This window comes from Pithys albifrons, chromosome 7, assembly GCF_047495875.1.
Source record: "Pithys albifrons albifrons isolate INPA30051 chromosome 7, PitAlb_v1, whole genome shotgun sequence".
Classification (NCBI taxonomy): Eukaryota; Metazoa; Chordata; class Aves; order Passeriformes; family Thamnophilidae; genus Pithys; species Pithys albifrons.
In genome coordinates, this window is record NC_092464.1 from 28,966,839 (window position 1) to 28,988,319 (window position 21,481).

The 21,481-nt window shown below is 38.1% G+C and overlaps 1 protein-coding gene across 3 annotated transcripts in view; it reads right to left on the reverse strand.

Moving 5' to 3' along the window:
* The window catches only part of ETV1 (ETS variant transcription factor 1), a 66,789-nt gene extending 58,274 nt beyond the window's left edge, over nt 1-8,515 (reverse strand). Inside the window, exons 1-4 of one of the 3 annotated variants that reach the window (XM_071560823.1) lie at nt 8,200-8,515; nt 7,610-7,743; nt 6,745-6,832; nt 4,970-5,017 (exon numbers count right to left, since the gene is read on the reverse strand). In XM_071560823.1, the coding sequence (XP_071416924.1) occupies nt 4,970-5,017; nt 6,745-6,832; nt 7,610-7,654 (181 nt within the window). In that variant the 5' untranslated portion in view covers nt 7,655-7,743; nt 8,200-8,515. Of the gene's footprint in view, nt 1-4,453; nt 4,916-4,969; nt 5,018-6,744; nt 6,833-7,609; nt 7,744-7,874; nt 8,005-8,199 lie in introns of those variants that run through there. The other 2 variants (XM_071560824.1, XM_071560825.1) reach the window with 2 other exon arrangements.
* Nucleotides 8,516-21,481: the final 12,966 nt, after the last annotated feature.

Here is a 21,481-nt window from a genome sequence, read left to right on the forward strand (position 1 = left end):
TGAGTATCTGGAAGATTGGCTAAATTGTAAGTATTCCTGAAAGAACTGGAGGGTGGGGGGGTGTTGGTTGATGGTTGTGCTTTTTCCACAGGAACAAGTCTTTCTAACAAAGAAGCATTCAGAAGACAAAATAGTGACAAATATCAAGATGATAAAAAATGTTATTTCCCATAAGCACCGGATTTGCTGTCAAAATAACTGAAACCTCTTTTTACATAATGTGAGACGTTCTGACTAATAAACTTAAATGCAGTTCAAAACTAGCTCCAGAACTCAAAATTCTTCCTTATGTGAATAATCCCGAGGAATATGAAGATGGGTTTGCAGAATCTGCTCTTCATTTGCTGCTATACTAAAAATGAGAAAAAAAGCTAGCTTAAAAGGAGCACTCACATTTAACTTTTTGCTACACGCCTCATGGTTAGCTAACTCCACTACGCCTTTGAAAATTATTATTTTCAGCAAAAGTTATTTACTTTGCCAGCATACAAGAAAAACATGAAAAATTTTATTACTACTTTCAAACTATTACTTATAGACTTTCAGACTTGTAGATTTTTGGTGAACTTATTTCTTTGTGGGTTTTTTTAAATAGTATCCCCTCACGTTTTGCCTGATCTAATCTTCTCTCCTTTTTTTGTGCAGATATTTAAGATAATGAGAAATGAGTATTAGAAAAGCGCTAGAATCCACCAAAAGAAGAAAAGGAAGAGAGAAGACATTCTGTGTATTACAAACTGACAATCTTTCCAGCTGTTTGTCCCCATTTCAGCCATGGAGCCATTAACTTATCATTTCTTGGCTATCATTGCAACTATTAAAATGTGGATAGTTTTGAATATGGCTCCATAGCATTTGCCATACAGTCGATAAATTTTACATTTTTGTCAGAAAAGACTAGTTAGCTGGATTAAACAAAGCCACTCTAACTAGAGTACTATTAGAAGACCTAGTACTTTTAATAAAAATAATCCTTTGAGAACTAGAAGCTACTTATTTTCATCCCTTCTCATTTACGAAATAAACTAGAGGTCAACACTCAGACATCACTATGACACTGATGGGACCTTCAGGTTAGGAAAGTAGAGGGCAGAAACTTTTTTTTCTAAAGTTAATTCCTAAGTTGGGTATTAATTTTTTGAGAGAAATTACTTACTGAATACTAGAAGCCTGTAGAAGCCATCCACTTGATTTGGCTGAGCTGCAGTAGAGGCATGAACCCGTTACCTGCAGCTATTATTTCAAACCACTCAATATTCACTTCATATTTGCATGTTTTTTCAAATCTTCAAAAGAACATTCTATTTTATTTTTTCAGTATATTACCATCTGACAAGCTTATTACCTATTGCTCTAAGAGGCAGATCTAGTGCATTTATTATTCGTCTTGCTTGGGATGCCTTTTGTGTATCTTTAACAAGAAGGAGGAGAAATTAGTATATGAGTAATCTTAAGTAAAAATCTGGGTTTTGTTAATCTATTATTCCCCCAAACCATGTCTTCTCCCCACAGAAGGAGACACCCAATCACTTAAGTATTTGTTCTCTCTTTGTTTTATTTCATGAAAAGATAGAGCTAACATGATGCAATAATATCCGATTTATATTTGAACCATTTTTTTCAAGTCACCAAACAACTGTTAATCTGTCAGAACCAATCTGATTTCAAATATATAGAATGGAGTCATTTTATACAGTATCATGAAAAAATGTTGCTACTGAGTTATTTAAATAAACAAAAGATAATACCTGAACAAAAGATAATACCTGAATAATATTTGTCTTGGCTAACAATAGGCAATTTTAACTATTTCAAGGTTGAATATTGAAAAAATTATTAAAGGTTTCCCATTTTCAATTTCTGACATCAGAAAACAGTTATGCTCTACCTTCCTTCTCACCTAACTATTGACATGAGAGAACCTTATTCAGACTGTTTTACATCAAAATAATTTAGATTCTTTTTTACATATATACTACTACACAGAGTAAAAACTAAAAGTCATTTCCGTAAAAATCTAGTATGCAGCTAGTGGAATACATTTGTAAGCTTTCTGTAAGTAGTGTTCAGCTTCTTAATTATGTAATAATAAAATATTAAAGGGGTTACTGAATTGTTTACATTTGGATTAATTCTTTAATACATACGAACCACCCACCGTTTCCAACACAAAAAGAATACATTTCTTTTCTGTTTACTTTTTACCACCAACTTGTCACAGGTGACACTAACTGTAAAAATCTTCAGGCTAAAATGTGTGATGTAGTAAGGCCAGATTAAGGAAGAGCAAAACAAAAAAAATCCACAAGTATTATTTTTGTGTATCATAAAATGCAACTCACTGTCTTCTAACTAATAAGTAGATTTTTGACCTGGTTGCTCCCCAGTGGGGATCTGAACTCGTGGGAGAAACCTGGTCAGCTGCCACTGCTTTTCTTAAAAAGGGTCAAGATCTTTTAAAATTTCATGGTCATTTCCCTGGCTCCAGAGCTTTATGAAAAGAAATATGTAAACACTGCTGATGCCGCCAAATTGGCAGACTCCTAGCCTGTGGAGGTCCAGAAGAACATAAATGGACACATCTAGCAAAGGGTAAACAAGGCTGATTTCAAAATCTGTTTCCTGGCTAAGCCCTTACATGTAGACATTTGAGCACAGCTATAATATCCTCTAACACTAGTATATTATAAAGAGTACCAAAAGTGTTTAGGGTGGGGTTGCTTTAATAAAACTTTGGGATCAAGTTAATAGCTCAATATTTGATTTCTCAACTTTTCATTTCAGTTTTAGTTTAGACTTCAGAAAAGCTGTGCAGTTTGTGTTTTATGAAGCAGTTAAAACCATGCATTGGCCCGAAACAGAGACTTCTTAGGGTATTACTAAAACATTGAAAAATCTGTAATATTCAATTGTAACATAATGTAGACAAATAGTATTAATTAGCTTTATGATCCTCTGCTAAGTGAAAAATCAACCTTTTTTTTTCACTTTAAAATATTTACCGGATCATTTTATCTACCTTTAAAAAGGTTCCTCAACCCAGGTAACACAGGACTAGATACCTTTTTCTCTTAAAAACTACCTAAATTTATTCAATGAAATACACTCTGACAAAGAGATAAGAAGTCTCAAACAATTCTTTCTAGTCTAAAATAAGAAATGTCTCCATAATAAAAACTGCCATTACATTAATATATGTACCTACAGGTATGATTAAATTAGTTTTAATTTCTGTATTACTTTTCAAATTTCCCATATTATCTGCAGATGCATTATGAATATGCCTGTATTTTTCTGACCTATGAGAAAGAAATTTAATCTTTTTTTTCAATGAAAAAATCAAAGTTATGCTCTCCAGAGAAAAAACAGTATCTTTTGAGCAGTACTTTAACATACTTCTGGCTTGCTAGAATAAATGAGATCATACAACATAGAGAGTTCCTTAGGAAAATCACCACAGGGATACAGCTACAGCTGTATCTGACCATTATATTACAAAAATTGTCTTGTACAGGACATCCTGTTTTCAATTATTAGGAAAGCATCATATTAATTCATAAAAATAAATCCTCTGTTCCATTAACTTAAGGAGGGCTTTTTTATTATATACAAAATAACCATATACTAGAAATAATGCTAGGAGAATAAGAATGGCATCAAAATAAACAATATCCCACAACTAACTTATAGGTAAAGAACTTGACTAATTACATACAAAAGCTGATAAAATATAATCAGTATGCAGACAAGTAGTCATCAGCAAGATTTTCCTCTTTCTATGAAAACCAAGAGCAAGCATTTCACCCCAACTTCCCTCCTTTCAAAAAAAAAAGAAAAACCAACAAAACCAGATCATCTCTTCTATAAACAGCTGTGCACAGTCCTGTGCATGATAAAAATTAAAACATATGTGAATACTCACATTATTTAAATCAGGATAAATTTGGAGAGATTATTTTAACTTTCATCAAATTCATGTCTATTTCGGATGCAGAAGTATATATAAAAATGTCCAGCCAAAATATTAAGAACAGGGAATGCACAAAAATATTTATGCTTCAAATAAGCAGTATTCTAAATGTCAAAGGAAAAAAAAATCAGGAGATATTGCTCAAAAGAACAGACTTCAACAGAAAGCTACCTTGCAACTTGTTAAAGTTCTGCAGCAGCACATTTTTGTTACTGTTAAATGCATCTCTCAACAATTACTCTACATTCAGATTTGTACATTATTGTTCTTAAACCTTCTCTCTTCACTGAAATGTACTCTGCAAGCTTATTTGAATACTTAAAAGAACATGCATGTGTAAAATAGACCAATGATAGTTTTCTAATCACCCAGTACACAATCTCACAACTACAAACACGAAGACAAAAATAACATGCAAAATAGTTAAAGGTTTCTAGGAGAAAAAAAAAGGCAAAAAGTACTGCTTAAGTATTTTATACACACCTAATGCTCTGTGTTGTGAACAAGGTGGAAAGAAGACACTTGCACTTAAATCTTGAAGCATCCCGTCCCGATGAACCCAGAGACACTAATTTCTGCCATCAGAAAAGTACTCCACCAGAACACCAAATAATTATATGTGCTGCTGAAAAGGAAACAGCAAGCCCAGTTCTGGCTGTATGTAGTCTCTCGAGGTACAATAATATAAACCTGATCAATTGCAATTAAAATCTGAACAGAGGCTTAGAACTTGAAGTCTTGGTGCATTAGTTCTTGCCAAAAGCAGATGTGATTGTGAGCTGGAAGCAATTTCTCCTGGTAATTTGTGATGACACTGGGTAGAGCAGCCCCAGAGTCCCCAAAGACAAACTCATCAGAGGCTCTAATGTATGCATGACACATGAGGTGGCTCTTTTAGAGCTCAATTAATTGGGCTGAACATTAAGACAGCAAGTTCAGGACTTTTTTTTCCCCTCCAGAGTTGTTTTTCCTCTTTTTACAAGCAGCTTTTTCCCTTACCTTCAGCAAGCCATGTCTCCTGTAATTGGCTCAGATCTTGAAAGAGTTCTGCAAAAAGATAAAGACACACATAAAAGACTCACACCTTTAATCTTTTCATAACATAAAAACATATTTGAAAATATATTTTTCCCTAAGAACAATACACATGAATTCTATTTTGGCAGTCATATGTACAGACAAAGTATTTGGGGGCATCAGTTAATGATTTTTCTATACCTATTAATTAAAACACCAAGCACTCACTGTATTATCAACTCTTGAAATAATAACCAGAACCTTAACAAAGGTCTGTAGCATATAATACTCATTCAGCAATACACAGAAAAGTTTAAAATTTTAATCTTTGTTACAGGTGAGCTATTTCTCCTTATACAATTCAGGCCTCCTCCTGCAATATCTGCCCCAGACAAAGCCTGCTTGGATTTCAACAGTCCTGCCTGAGCAATATGTGAGTATTTTTAACAGGAGGGTTGTATCTACCATATAAAAATTCTGAAGCCAGGACCTGAGATGCTGCAAAAGTAAACAGAAATGGGAAATCTTTTGCACTTCCCCTTAGTTTTACTTTGAACAAGAAAATCACCACTATTTCCTCTGTCCTGTACCCATTGTACTTCTTTTGAGTTAAAACTCTTTCTTCATGGACTGAGTTTTGCAGCAGCTTATTTTCTCTTGAAATTCACTGAAATTAGTTGCTTATAATGGGTGTAAACCAGAGCAGCATTCAGCTTACTTGGAAACCTCGGAAACTCAACTACAAAAATTCTGTTTACTAAGTAGGATATTTGAACTAACAAATATTTTATTCTTAATTTATTGTATTTTGAGAGAGACTTCATCTCTCATGAATGCTGACTTATAGATAACTATTTACATACACTTAAATGACAGAGGCTATTCATTTTTCCTGTGCACTGATATCTCATGTTCACACTGAGAAATGATATCACTGAAAATCAGAAAGTTTCTTTCTTTTCAATCTACTTTTCCAGACAAGTAGGGATTTTGAAAAGAGTATCAATGTGTCCTCATCCTGATAAGATTTATACAAGGGTAAGTTATAGATCCCTACAGGCCTTCCTGTATGCCTTACATACTTACAAGGGTGTAGGAGTAGCATATATACAGACCTTGTAACCTAAAGAAGTCTAAACAGCTATTACTAGCCTACAGTTCTCAAGCTACAAACAGAAGTGGCTACTGGTGGGACTAAGTTGCACATCTTTGGCCCTCCAAAACCTTCTCCATTTTAAGCTTTGTTAACCAAAGTTCCCTGGATTTTTAACCCTAACAGTGTTACACAGCAGAAAACAGCCCAGTGGACACCAGAAGCATGACTACTAGCTTCTACAGTAAGAGGGAAAATCAAGTCTCCAAATCCATGTTCTCTCACTCCTGCTACCAACAGTGAACACATTGAAAGATGGGAGGAATGAAAATAGCCTTAAATCTCAAGAGGTTTGATGGTGAAAAATCCAGGTGCCATGACTTGTGTCAGATGCTGCAAAGGCTTGGCCTCAGTGCATGACATGCGTGTGCCATATGTGCACAAAACTCAACAGCGTAAGTCAAGGAAAGAGTATCAACTTTATTAATTTATTGCCTTTGCCAGTTTGTTTTGCAGTAGTAAAAACAGTTTTCTTGTCCAGTTTATTCAGACTGATTTAGATATATTTATCTCAAAAATAAATAAATAAATAGCTCTCAAAAAGCTTCTCTGCATTAGTAAGAAAGGGAAGGGGGGGGGAGGGGGGAAGCCGACAAGCCCTCACCTTCTGAATCATGAGCCAGGTCTCTGTTAATGAATTTTCTTTTCCTGACATTTGCTGGTCTCTCATTACAGTTTCTCCCACGCGGATTCTATAAACAGGAAAGATCAGTTACTTTAGAAAACTAAGGTTTGGGTTTTGGTTCATTTTCTGTTGTTTTTTTTTTTATTAATCAAGAATAGTCAAAGTTGACATAAATTCTTTACATTTTCAAACAGGGAAATGATTGTTTTGCAGCCTTCAATTTCTAACAAAAGATACTGCTGCTGAGCACCTAACATCCCCCAAAAGACTCCTTTGACTAAACGCAACACATTTTTATCTATCAATGTGGACATCTATTTGTACAGATACATATATAATGTGCTCAAGCTGCAACACTATACTAATCATGTATTTTTAGCATCTAAATTATACAAACCTACACAATAGTCCATAAATCCCCTCTGCATAAGCTATGCAGAACCTAGATATGAAATTATAATCGACTGCTTTGTTTCCCTGCATTACTTATAAAATTGTTTGCTAAGTCCTAAAAGAGAAGGAGAATAAAAGATTGTTCGCCTCAACTTCATTCTTCTGAACGTTGCAGTCAAATTCAGCCAGAAACTTTGAATGCAGCTGCTGCTGCTCTCGCCTCTCTCATCCACTAATCATGTGTGTGATTTTTTAATCATCCCAAAACTGTCTTTAAAAGAACATGATGCTTTATTGCAATAACTAAGAAGACAGGCTCATCTTGCAGGCAAAGCTCCCAGATGAAGAGTCCCTACAGCGGTAACAAAGCAGAGACTGTGTCTGTAAAACTCCCCCACAGAATTAAGTCGGAGTCAAGTTTGTAAACACCAACTTTGAACTGATCACTCACATTGGTGACCATGTAAGGCACTTGCTGGTCATAAAATCCATCCATTCTGTAGTTCTTCCACGAGTCTTAGCTCAGTGTTTTATTTACTGGGCATTTGATCTGGAGACTTCCTCGCGATCTGGATTCCAATTAGCCTAGAGGAGAACACAAGATGGCTTTTAGATTTAAAAAAAAAAGGCATATGAATGAACTGCTTGCATTTGCATAGCTAATTACCCACAAAGAGTCCCATTCATAAAAACAACACTCCCTTCTCTGGCTTCACCTGGGTTACGCGCTCCTGCCAGCAAAACGCGGAGCAAAAGCTCTCCGCGGCGGAGGCGGCGAGCGGGGCAGGGTCTGTGCGCACCCCCCGCCGCACCCGCGGGCGATCCGCGGCCCCGGCGCTCGCCCGTGTGCTCAGCGCGTAATGGCGAACGCGGGCTCACCTCGCGGCGGCGGCCGCGGCCACGCACACACACACAGACACACACCCCCCGCACACACCCCCGCCCCCGCACAGAGCCACCTTCTCCCCCAGGATCGCGCCCGCAGCCCACGGCCGCGCAGCCCTGCGGGGCGGCGAGCAAAGTTGTGGGGGAAGAACCCACCTGAAGGCCACGCGCGGCGATCGGGTGCAAAAAATTCCCTCCAAATTTAATAAAAACATTAATTATTCCCCGGCACTTCCCCCTCGGAAGCCGCGAGCGCCACTGACAGAGCTCAATCCCGTGGTTTTTCCTCTCCTCCTCCTCCAGGGGCCCCCGAGCCGCGCCGGCGGATCCCGCCGCCCATTGGCTCCCCGCGCCCCCCGCCGGATCGCCGCGCGCCCGCCCCGGCCCGGCCCGGCCCCGCCAGCGCGGGGGCCGCTCCGCACCCCTCGCGGACCCTCCGCCGGCGCCGGGGAGGGCTTGCCAAACCGCGCTCGGATGCCCTGCGGTGTCCCGGGATCCTGCCGCGGGCACGCCCCCTCCCCGACACCCCCCGGGTGGCGAGGCAACTCCTCCATTCACAAAAATTTAAAAAAGTTTCGCCTTTGTGACTCCATAAAACAAAACACACCCCCGCGCATACGCGCGCCCTGCTCTGATGGCAGCGCTGCCCCGCAAAGCGCCGCGGGCACCCGGAGCTGAGGAGGAGATGAGCGCGGCGAGAGGGACTTCGCACCGCTCAGCCTGGACCTGGTGGCATCCCAGGGCTCCTGGGTGCTCTGGGCTTGCTTTTTGTTGGGGGTTTTTGGTTAGCGGTTTTTATTTTGTTCTGGGTTTGGGTTTTTTGTTTGTTTTGGTTTTGTTGGGGGTTTTGTGTGTGTGTGTGGTTTTGGGATTTTTTTAGTTGAATCATAGAAAGCGATTTTTGTTTCCACAAGGATGACATAATTTCTAGGTTTTGTGGACAGAATTTGGCAGCACCCAGACATCAGATCTAGGAGACTTTTTGGTGCAATAGTGCCAGGACTATCAAGTTTAGGATTTATAAAGACTAGTCTAAGAAACTGGCCTTTCTGTTCTTCAGACAGAGTTGCTGTTGATGGGCTGTGTCCAAACCTTTCCCCTTCTGAACTGCCAAAATGCACCTAAACAGATTGTGTGGGTTTGTAAGAGCTATATTTGTCCTTTCTTTGAGGAGTGAATTCCAGGTATCACAGGAATCAGATGGTAAATTTATGTATTCATGACACTGTCTTGCCATGAGATACCAAGTTTCAGATTTCTATGATCTGATGTAAGTCCAACAATTAACAAGATGAGCCCCAAGTTGACAAGTCCTAATTCACCTTCAGCATTTTCTGAGGGCTCTTTTTAGAGCTAAGGGTATAAAGGCAACTAAAGAAACTGGCTTTTACATAATTTGCCTGTGGTGGTTTTGACAATATTCAGTTACTTCCTCTGCACTACTTTGTTTTGAAAATGAAGTTGTTCCATTACACTCTATTCTGGAGCATATTACTTTCTGCCACAAAGTTTTGATTCTCCTCCTTTCTGATCTCTCTATTCATACTCACTTGACACTTGTCCTGTCCAGCCAAGGAAGAGAGAAGCACCATGTTCTCACTGCTACTCTCCTTCCCATACTGCCTTCTCAGGGAAAATGTCCACCACCAGCAGCTTGGGTTTTTGTTTTATTGTTCCTTCTATTTTCAAACATCCATCCCAGCACACCTGGAATGACAAGAGAGTAATGATATTCTAAATGTTGTATAAACCTATAATAATCTTACTGTGTTCTTAGCCAAGTCTCTAAGTTGCTGTTCCTGTAAGCCATTTTTGTGATAAAATAGGAAGATTAAATTGTACCAAATAGTTCAGTATAAATGATGTTTCCTGGATAATCATAGAATGGTTTGGGCTGGAAGGGACCTTAAAGATCATCTAATTCCATCCCTCCAGCCATGGGCATCTCTCACTAGACCAGATTGCTCAAAGCCCCATCCAGCTTGGCCTTGAACACTGCCAGGGATGGGGCATCCACAGCTTCTCTAATGAGACCATGATTTTCTTACTTATACCCATGTGCAGACTAGAGCAGCTGCTGAGCCTGTGGCTACAAATGTGACCCCTCTTGTTGTTTATCCCATCCTGCTGGATGGATGTCTGAGCCACCCATCAAACAGCTCCCACAGCACTGAAGGTTACCACATATCAGTGAACCATCACTAAACCAAAATAAGTGATGAGTTTTCTTATCTTTAAACAGTGCATTAAAAATTGTTGTTGTGTCAGTCAGACAAGCTAATTTAACCAATATCAACTGGAGTCTTCAAAGTTACCTCAGGGTCATCACATATTAGGTATCACCTGTGAAATTTGCACTGCTGGATCCCATCTTGCACTTCTCTACACCACAACCTGCACCTCACAAAGTCTGGCACAGCACCGTGGCTACCTTCCAGCAACCCCCCCACCCCCTTCATGTGCACAGGTTTGGCATCCTGCTTTATGGGGCTGTAAGAGGGCAGCACTCTGCACAAGCCATGCTCTCTGTGGTCCCGGTTGGGCTGTAATTCCAAGAGGAGCTGTGCAATAAATGCATCCTGGCAAGAGAAGCACTGTATTGCTTGCTGTTCCTCTTTATGCCACACACCTCTTCCTTGCCTCCTCCCTCTCACTGGGCCTGTCACATGCTGAGGAGGAAAGAAAGGGTAAGCTGTTTTAAAGCCCTCTTTATCCTCATCTTTGTTCATCCACTGTGCTGAGTGTCGCTCAGGAAAACTTCCTTAACTATTAAGAGGAAGATGCTGTAGATGTCGTTCTGTGTGCTGAACTGCAGTCTTGTGCCATTTTACATGTAAACTGGTAGGGCCTTAATAATTATTTCATAATTTTGCATGTTTGTTCAAAATTCTTGCAGCTTTTTTAGTGAAATTTTCATATTTTAACTACTCTTTTTAGAAAACAGTAGTCTTAAATACCTTCTTTTTTAAAAAATAATCCTTCTAGGAAATTGAAAATTAACCTCAAAATTGCTGTAACTTTTACTTCAAAAGATGTTTTTTGGGTTTTTTAATTACCAAATTGAAGATATCCTGAAAAATTGTGCTGAATTGGTTTTACTATAAAAACTTGCTTTTAAAAATCAACTTTTCTATGATACTGCTTTATAAGCAAGATACTTTTCTCATTTTAAAAACAGAAATGTTCAAGTATGCTATAAAGCTTCACTATATATTGAAAATTATATATTATTTCCATTTCTTAATGACAGTATATACTTCACACACTTATCTGAAAGAAGACAATGAATATATATATTTCTTTCTCAATTTCACACACACTGGAGCTACTAATAATTGCTGTAACATAAAAAATAAAAGTAAATTCAGGCAAAACAAAGAGAAAATTTGATAAACACCAGATTACTTCTGGAAAATGTGAAAAGAATGTAACCACATTTTCAAATAAAGAAGTAAATGATCATAATCCAGTATGATAAAATCTATGTTCAATATGAAAAAAAAGAATAAAAACCAAGGAATATGAAATTATTTGATAACAAGAGAACGAAATACACTCAAAAATCCTTTATGCTGAAAAAATAAACCTTTTGGATACCTTCATAAAATTATGCTTATCCCAAAGAAAGTCCTTCAGAAAAAGGATAGTCACAATTGAAATATAATAGGCAAGTAAATTTCAAAACATTAAGTTAAAAAAATTGTAGTTGTTTTTCTGAAGTAGTTTAGGTTAGCCATTTTTCCGGGTGTTTCCCCAGAAAAATTTGATCTACTTGTGGGCCTGATAGACAACAAAAGGAATGCCCTCCATCCAAGCAACTTTTGAACAATAACTTTGAAAACACAGTCTATAGCAGACTCAATAAAATAACAACTAAATATATGGCTGACTACAGCAAAACCATGAAAACCTAATGAGATTTCTGTCTGGTAAATTAACCCTTGACCACATTTTAACCTTCTGATGCTGACTCTTTCAGCAGGTTAACAGTGCTTATTTTATCATGATGCTAGTGGCATAGAACAAAGTAGTAGGATATAAAAGCTTCTCCAGGGACACTCCCTTGTCACAGGGGAGAAGCTTGCATGCCCTCATGTGGTTGTGTGCTATGTTGTTGGTGGTTTGTGCCTCCAGAAGGGTCTCCCATGCCTGACAGGTCTCAGCTGAAGGGTCAGACAAAGTGTGTCCACAGGCAGGATGGGCTTGCTAGCCCCCTGGCAACCATCCTAGGAGAAGGACAACTATAACTCCAAAACCCCAGCAGATGGAGCTTGCTTAGCCCTGTAAGGCCCTCCATCCAGGAGAAGAATAATCTAACTAAACCTACATCCTGAGATATTCGCTCTCACTGTCCAAGCTCGCTCAGCCATGGCAAATGAACCTTAGGAGTAAAGGGTGGGACCAGTTCCACGCACACTGTTCCTTGCCTAAAACATCCATTGCACAGGCTCGAAGGGTTCACTCATATTGCAAAGCTCTGTAGCAACAGGCAAGGGTTGAAACAGCAGGTGATAGGAAGCAGCAGAAGCTGCAGACCCAACCCTGCCGGTTGGTTCAGAATATTGGTTGCTCGAGACTGACCCTAGAGATGACAGTCTCATGAGGCAGCATCCTGAATGATTAAGCAGCCTTTTTTTAAGACTGCTTGCTCCACACAGAGAGGGGCCTAGAAAAGGTAGCCTAACCAAAGCTCATCTCCACCCCTCACCCAGTTGGCTAACCCCAGACAACAGGCACCTTCTGATGTGGTCAAACAAAGACAAAGAGACAAAGGCATACGCCTGCCTCCAAAGGTGTGTTCAATTGACACTTGCATGTTGGAACATCAGAACCATGCTTGATACTATGGATAGTGGATATTCTGAGCATCATTCTTCTCTAATTGCCCACAAACTGTCACGACTCAACATCAGCATTGCTGCTCTCAGTGAAGTTCATCTTCATGAGGAAGGCAGCCTTAAAGAACATGGTGCCATCTACACACTCTACTGGTGATCAATCAAACCCAAAAGTGAAAGTCACCTTTCAGGAGCTGGCTTCATGATTAAAAACTTTATTGCCTCCAACCTTGAAAATTTGCCAACAGGTCTTTCCAATCACATTATGTCCTTACACCTCCTACTACACAACAAGCAACATGTTCTTTTTAGTGTATATGCCCCAACTCTCCAAGCTGACCCGGCGGAAAAAGACAAATTCTACACTGACCTGTGCCACCTCACCCAAAAGGTTCATACAGATGATAAGATCATAATCCTTGGTGACTTCAATGCCAGAGTAGGTAAGAACTCTGAAGCCTGGAAGGGAGTACTGGGCAAGCATGTTGTTGAAAACTGCAATGACAACGGATGCCTCCTGCTAGAGTTTTGTGCAGAACAGCAGCTCACCATCACCAACACTATCTTTCAGCAGAAAGACAGCCTGAAGACAACTTGGATGCATCCTCAATCCAAGCACTGGCACCTCATTGACTATGTCTTAGTGCAACAGGGAAATGTTCATGATGTCCGTCATACTCGAGTGATGCCGAGTGCAGAATGTCAAACAGACCACCACCTTGTGCATTGCAAACTTAACCTCCACTTTAAGCCCAGGCCTAAGAGGGGCGGCATTCCAAGGAGGAGGCTCCAAGTTAACAATCTTCAAACAGCTACAAATGAGAGACAGCTTCTAGGTAAACCTTCAAACTAGACTTAAAGATAATCCCATAAACCCCTCTCCTGAAGCACTTTGGTAACTTATTAAAAACAGCACCCTGCAGTCCTCTGAAGAGTCCCTAGGGTTCTCCTCCAAGAAAAACAAAGACTGGTTTGATGGAAACAAACAAGAGATCCAGAAACTGTTGAAGAAGAAGAGAACTGCTCACCAAGCACACCTCACTCAGCCATCTTGCTATGTAAGAAAAGCCGCCTTTTATCTTGCATGCAGTAAGCTCCAACAGAAACTTCGAGACATCGAGAACAAATGGTGGTTCAACCTAGCAGAAAAGACGCAACTATGCGCAGATTTGGGTGACCACAGAGGATTCTATAGGGCCCTGAAATGAGTGTACAGACCCACACACCCGGTTCAAAGCCCCCTACTCAGTGCAGATAGCCAAATGCTTCTCACAGATAAAGCTCCATCCTGAACCGATAGTCTGAACATTTTCAGACTTTCTTCAGTGCCAACCGTGTAGTCCAAAGCTCAGCAATTCTGCACATTACACAACAACCAGTGAAAAGCGAATTGGATACAGCCCCTACTATGGGAGAGACAGTTAAGGCCATACAGCAGGTGGAAACTGGCAAGGCAGCTGGGGTTGATGGAATTCCTCCCGAAATCTGGAGGCATGGAGGTCAAGCACTCCATGCTAAATTTCACAAGCTTGTTGTTCCTTGCTGGGAATAAGGCGAATTACCACCAGATCTCCGTGATGCAATCTTCACTATTGTTTGTGGAGATACTGGCTGCCTCTAGCTCCTTGGATTGTGAGTCTTATTTCCTTCTGAACGTTTGAAGGGCAAAAATCATGCTACAAATATGTATTAACCTCAATGACAGTTGGTACAAAGCAGGAGTGAATCAGCTAGAACTGTGAATCCATGATCAGGAAGAATGCTCAGCTCTGCATACCATCACAACCAAAGCTGTAAGGAGTCTCTACCACAAAGTACCAGAGAACAAGTTAAATGACTGTTTGATTGATTTGTATCAATAATCTTTATCCCATCACAACAGTTCTCATTTCCTGACCAACTGAGCAAATCAAAATAAAATAAAATTTATAGTAGTTTAGGACCTAATATAGCAACATATGAGTCACTGGAAGAACAAATCAAGTTAAAACATGTAAATGTAAATTGTAATAGGTTCTTACAGGTTCAATGAAGTTTCCAACTTGCACTCCTTGCAATTACATTCATGAAATGGCCAGCCATGATTAAGCGATAATGAAGTAGCCTGAAAGTCACCTGAATGTGAAAGAATTTTTTGCATAACCCCTAATCTCACAGATGGTTTTCATTTGCATGTCTTCCTGTATGGATACACTTCAGAATCCTTCACATACTTTATGTGAGATTTCTGCCTTACTGTACTTCATAGAGGTTGTAGAAAACTTCGAATCTTCTGATGCAGTTATAATCAAAGGCAAACAGGAAGGAAAAGGAAGAGAAATGCATAGTATTTACTAAGTTTGCTGGAAAATCTGTCCTTTAGAAGTTGTGCAGTACACATTAAATGGCTTTGGTCATAATTTAAGCCATCTTGAAACTCAGAAGACACAATGATGACACAACGTGCCCTTTCAGAATTACAGACTCTCACTCAAGATCACTAAGGGACATGCTCAGAGCTTGAGCACAGACATTAACATAACAGCAAGAGGTCTGTAGGAAGAAGCAATGCCATTTATTAAACAAGTGGCTATAATGACAAGAAACCAAACAAGACTCTGGAGTCAAAGGGCCTTGAGCTTTTCTGCTCTGTTTTTTAGCAGCTGCATCAACTGGGCTAGTAAAAAGTATGATCTCTTTCTCCAATTGTTCATTTATGAATTTTGGCAGTTACGGCAATAATCAAAACTACTACTATTAGCAGGCAATGACTATATTGATATTACATTATATATGCACATGTGATCATAAACATGTATAACCATTGGGACTTTCTACTTGTCTACCATCCTTAAATCCAAATGTCTGCATACATCACTCGAGTATTTCAAGACAAAAAAATGCTAGAGTCAAAGAAAGAGGACAAAATCTAAGCACAGCTCCATGCATATAAAATACCAAGATACTGAAAAGCACATAAAGATTACTTAGAGAAAGAAAAAAATAAAACAGTGAATAGTATTTCTTAGGGTGGTTGTTAACTAGTAAAGACCTAGTAAAAACAAATAAATATGCCTAGATAAACCAAGACATTCATTGAAGAGCACATTGTTGTAAATGCTGTTTCAGAGACAACTTCTTCCCCAGTCTCCAGTTAATTAGGAAGCAGCTTTGCTGTGAAGAGGGTGAGAGGTATGTGCTGCCATTTGTGTTCAGGTGAGGAATTAATTTTTTTTGTCTCCATTTGCAGTGAGGAGCATATATTTTGTTATAGAGTAGTTAATGTGGGAGAAACAGACTATGTTAACTGCTGTGAGGATAACGATATCACATGCATTTTGTTCTCAGTTTTGCCATATCTAATATATTCTTTATTTGCTGAAAATGCCAGCCTTACAGTAAGACTTTGTTGTGCATGAGAAGGTAGTGAATAAAGATGGTGGTCTCTGCCCTAGAGAGCATAGCTGTTTGTTCATCAAAACAGAAATTAAATTTTTTCTCCCTTCCACACCAAATCAGTGTCCTTGAGAGTAAGAGGTAACAAAATAGACAGTAGGCAGGTATGGCTTCTATCTGTGCCAAACCAGAGTAATTTTAAATTAGAGGTTTTAAGGCAGCATTTGAAAGAACACACTGTATGAGGTTTCTGAGCTTTCAGTGGGAACTTTTCACATACAAAGCAAAAAGTAAGTAGAAAATATGGGGCACTGCAGGCTGTTGTTACTGCTTTCATGGCTAGTACAACTATTAGACAGCTACCTAGAGCAGGCAGTATCCCAGTTAGGTTTAACTGTATTGCAAAGAGCCAAAGACAGGGTGCGTCTATGAAAGGTGATTGAGAAGAGCATAGAAATAAGAGAGGATTGCAGTACAGACAGGGAGAGATGCCTAAAGAAAATGTGAAGTTCAGATAGGAGAAAATTGTAGGTAAGCAGTGACTAGGAAATGCTAATGTTTGCAAGATTTAAATTGAGGACTAAACAACTATATTAAATCACACAGTAAGTAAATTCCTCATTGGGAGGAAGTTTCAGGTTGGAAGAAATCAACTAAAAATGGAGACTGAAATGATATGTACAGAAGAAATAGGATGAACAAGAACTACAGGCCAGAGTCCCCCAAACGAATGGTGCAAGTCTTCACAGAAATAATAAGTGCCACAAAGGATATACCAACACAGTAACATTTGAACCCTTAGAATTATAAAACACAGAAGATTTAGAAGCAGGAAAAGATATTTTCATTCAGTGAGTTTAATGGACTTAAAAACTTTCATTTGCACCTCCCAAAATCTGTTCTCAAGATCGGAAAGAATATTTATACCTGTTTCTCAAAAAAGGAAAATTGGACTCTTGCAAGTATACCAAGAATTAATAAGAAGGACGAATATTGCATGCTGGGAGGATTTCAGTAATATTCAAGGACTTCATTGCTTCTTTGACCTAGTTATATTGGGTCACCAAACTCAGCTCTGATGTTAGAGGCTTCTTCCACATAGAGTGCACAAGGTTACTATCATTCACAACTTTGCAATTCATTAGCTTTCAGTATTTGAAAAAGAGAGGAGAAGGGAAGAACACACAATCTTTGAATGTTAGGATTTTCATTTTTCAAAGTATCATGTTTAATAGGGCATTAATATGGTCTCATTCCACCTGCAACTGCTGCTGTTACAACTACAGGTTCACCACAGGGAAGCAAACATGACAGGATGACTGCAGGTTAAAGGAAGCTGCCCAGCTCTTGCACTGAAATATATTGCCGTGAATTCTCTTCAGGTCTGTACAATCATAGAATTTGTGACTTTCCATTATTATATATTAAAAAATTGGTTCTAAAACTAAAATATTGCATCTTCTGAGAACTGTCTGCTGCCTTAATTAAGCGAAGAGCTTGTGTACTGTCCAGAAAGAGCAAGAAGGACTCTTGTAGCATAGTGACATTTCGTAGTCTTATGTTTCATTATAACACATTTTTTAGTGTGTTTCTTAGCAGGCTGAAGAAATTACTCTACTGCAAATGTGAAAACATTTTTATGCAAGGAAACCCTCATAAGCCATTTGGCTCAGTCTTTTTCCTTGTGCCTATTATTCTACCTAGTAATTTTTATCACAAAAAGAGTGTAAAAGAGTAGTAGAACTGAGATTTTGAAGGCAAAGTCTGTACAATCTATTTTGTTTTAAAGGATGAGAAGGGCTAGAAATGTCAACAAATCTTCCTCTGAACTTGTTTACCCTTTCCTGTAGCTTTTTATTTAGTCTCTGTATTTCTTAGGTTGGCATAATATTAAATTAGGTGGCACCTACTCTACACAGAAGTTTGGAAATACAATAGGCCAAGAATTAAAAGGAACTGAAGGTTTATTTGTGAGAGGTTTTCATAGTGTCTGCAGTAAAAAATGTACTATTTTGAAAAAAATCCACAGTTGCTCTTAAAACGTCATGCATAGGCCCAGCAAGGGTTGCACAAAGTTTCCACTATTTTTGAAAAAATAAAACAACAATTACTGTTGTTAATAATAATACCAACAACAACAACAATAATCTTTTGGGTTTTTTTAAAGACCACTTCAACAAATGCCAGTCAGTCTGAATGGAAATTTTCAGTTTGGCAAAATTTCAAAAACGGAGTGGCAGAACAGAGGCAGAAGGATTTGACATTTATTTGCTTGTGTTTCGAAATCACATCTTGGTTGAGAAAGAGGGAAGCAGAAGAAATAAACATCTCTAAGAAATACAGCACTATAAAAGGTACAGTTTATGTTTGATAGGACTCAGATTATCTTATTTCATTATACCACTCTTAACCTAAGAATTAAAATATAGAAGTCATATTTGGCTCTTGAACATAACAGGCTTGACTGCCATTCATTTTTCCAATTTTGGTTTGGGTTCATCTTTATTTATTGTTATTTTAGTTTCAAGTGCTAATTTTAGCTCTCTTTCAGTGTTAATTGCTATGTTTATTTTTCTTTTTAATTTTAGCGGCCTGCAGTACAGTTTGAGCTGGAGATTAATTAAATCCCTAGTAAATAACATTTTAACAGGACATGTTGGAATCACATTCTGAACAAGGCCGGGATCTATTAAAAAAAAAGCAAAAAACAAAAAACAAAACAAACAAACAAAAAAACTAACAAAACCCCAACTCATTCAGTTAGAATCCAGTGGAGGTTAGAACAGAAGCTCAGAACAGTAGAAGTCTTCAGATTGTAGATTTGCCTCTGAAAAAACATAAGGACATAAGATTTCTTATATCTAAGCTTACAATCTCTGCAATCTAGTGCTTTATTTCTGATGTAACTGTTGCAAACTGTTGATTCTTTCCATTATCATCACTGTGGTTTTGATGATAGTGTAAGGCAGAAAGCTGTTTTCTATTCACATCTTAGAAAGAAAGCTCAAATTTCCTAAGCATAGTCCTCTGAGTCACTGCCATGTTTTTTTTTTCTCTCCACACAAGATAGATACAAAGGAAAACATATCTGAACTACGGAACTTTCTTGCTTGCTTTCTCCTAATGTTGCTTTGTTTTCTCAACTCCGATTACTAAATTTAATTTTGTAAATGCAATTGATGGTAAAAACATATCCCAAGTTTTTGGGGGCTAGCAGTAGACTACAAGTCGAAGCAAACCGTCCAAGAAGGACTTTCAGCCTTCTAAGCTGATGTAATAGTTTTGTTGCCATATTGTCTGGGCTGGATACAGTTCTTTACTGTCAAGTTCTCTTCACAGGTTGTCAAAATATTGATTTTAAAAACTAAAAGATACAGGATGAAAATTACCTTTGCCAGAGAAGTTCATGTCATGACCATAAAGATGCTGTCTTTGGCACACTTTTCTTGGATGACACAGATACAAAAGAACAGCAATATAAACAAAGAAGCATCTACCTATACACACAGACATACATAAAATTATTCAAGAGCTAAATATTCCATTCACAGTTCTACCCTTAGAATAGTAAAAAATTATGTACTTGACATATACTGGTTAACTTGTTAGGATATTCTTGGACAACACTCAAAAGCTTGAGCCAGCAACTAAATTGTTAGAGCCACGCATAAAGCAACTCAAACTTTTAACCACAAGGATGCCAGGGTTATATACATAAAGTCAAATTAGTTAAAAATGCCATCAACAAATTACAGTCATAAAATGACAAAATATTCAAGTATTTTGCCTGAATCATGCAGTAAAAATATGGATGTCCATAAAGTACATATCTGTATTGTAGAGTTAAATATTGAATCCACACCAGCACATGCAGAGATAGAATAAACTAAGCCTTGAAGCAGAGGGTTTGAAAAATTAAAGAAAGTGAAATTAGAAATTATTTTTTTCTGAAATAGAAAGTGTCACCTCTCAAAGACAATCAATGTCAGAAAAATGTTTTTTACAAAAGCAGGGTAGAATGCTCCCTTCCCTCCCTCATTTAACATCTTCCCACATTTATTCATACAAATGCATTAAGAGCTTTTTATTATTCAATGGAACTGAAAGTTTCTCATAAAGAACTAGAATAAATGTATCTGCAATTAAGATTTCCTGATTTGTACTTTATACATCTTCACAGAATAAAAGAGGGTAAAGAAGACCAACCTAAGAAAACAGGGAAGCAAATGTTTGGAATGTTTCTATGTACCATAGAAAATTAAAAAAACAAAAAAAACAAAACCAAAAACGAGAGACACACCAATCTGTTGTTTAGACTCAAGAGAACAAATTCCATAGATTCTATCATTTCAGACATGAAAACACTTTGTTGCCTTTGTTCCCTCAAAGACTGATCACTCAGCAACCTTGCAATACATGCCGTGAGATTTATTTGTTAGATTCTTTAAAAGCAATTTTTGAACTTTCCAAGGTCTGCTTCTAAAGCCCATAATTAAAAGGATTCTTTTCTCCTGTTTTTCCCCACAATCCCACAAAGCTATGGCAAGATATTTGTGAGAGTTATCATGATTCACTATGAGGTCATTCAAATCCTATATTTATAACTTACATAATTTATTCTGATCAAAGCATCTTCTCTTGCCTCAATCAAAACCAAGATGAATCCACACTGTGCCAAAAGTCCATTTTTGAATAAGTCAAAAATATCTTCATCATACACAGAGTAATTTTTACTCAGCTAGGTATTGCTAACTAAGCACCAGCTCAGAGTCCTCTTCAAAGAAACTTCCACTATAGAAACCTTTACACATCAAATCAAATGTTTTCTATTCACCTACTTGCTATCTCCTAGGCACCTGAGATTGTGCTTGTTTTCACTGACATGGCTATAATTTTGTCTAAAGTCCCTTGCACCTGCTGATTAAAACCACATTTCCTCTCAGAGTAGAAAATGGTTCATGTTGGTCTATTGGAATAATCATTCTATGCATATAGTCTTTTTTGTAGGGAAGTTTGACTAGATTGCTTTCAGAGTTATGATTCCTAACTCATCTTGAAGACTGAACAGAAACTTTACTTCTCCAAAGAAATGAGAGATTTAAAACTGAAGTTCAAAAAGACATTTATAAAAAAAGTTACTACTTTAAAAGGACTATATCAGGATCCTAGGAGAACATCTCGAGTTTAAAAGGGGGATTATAAATCCTTCCCTTCCTATTGTTTTG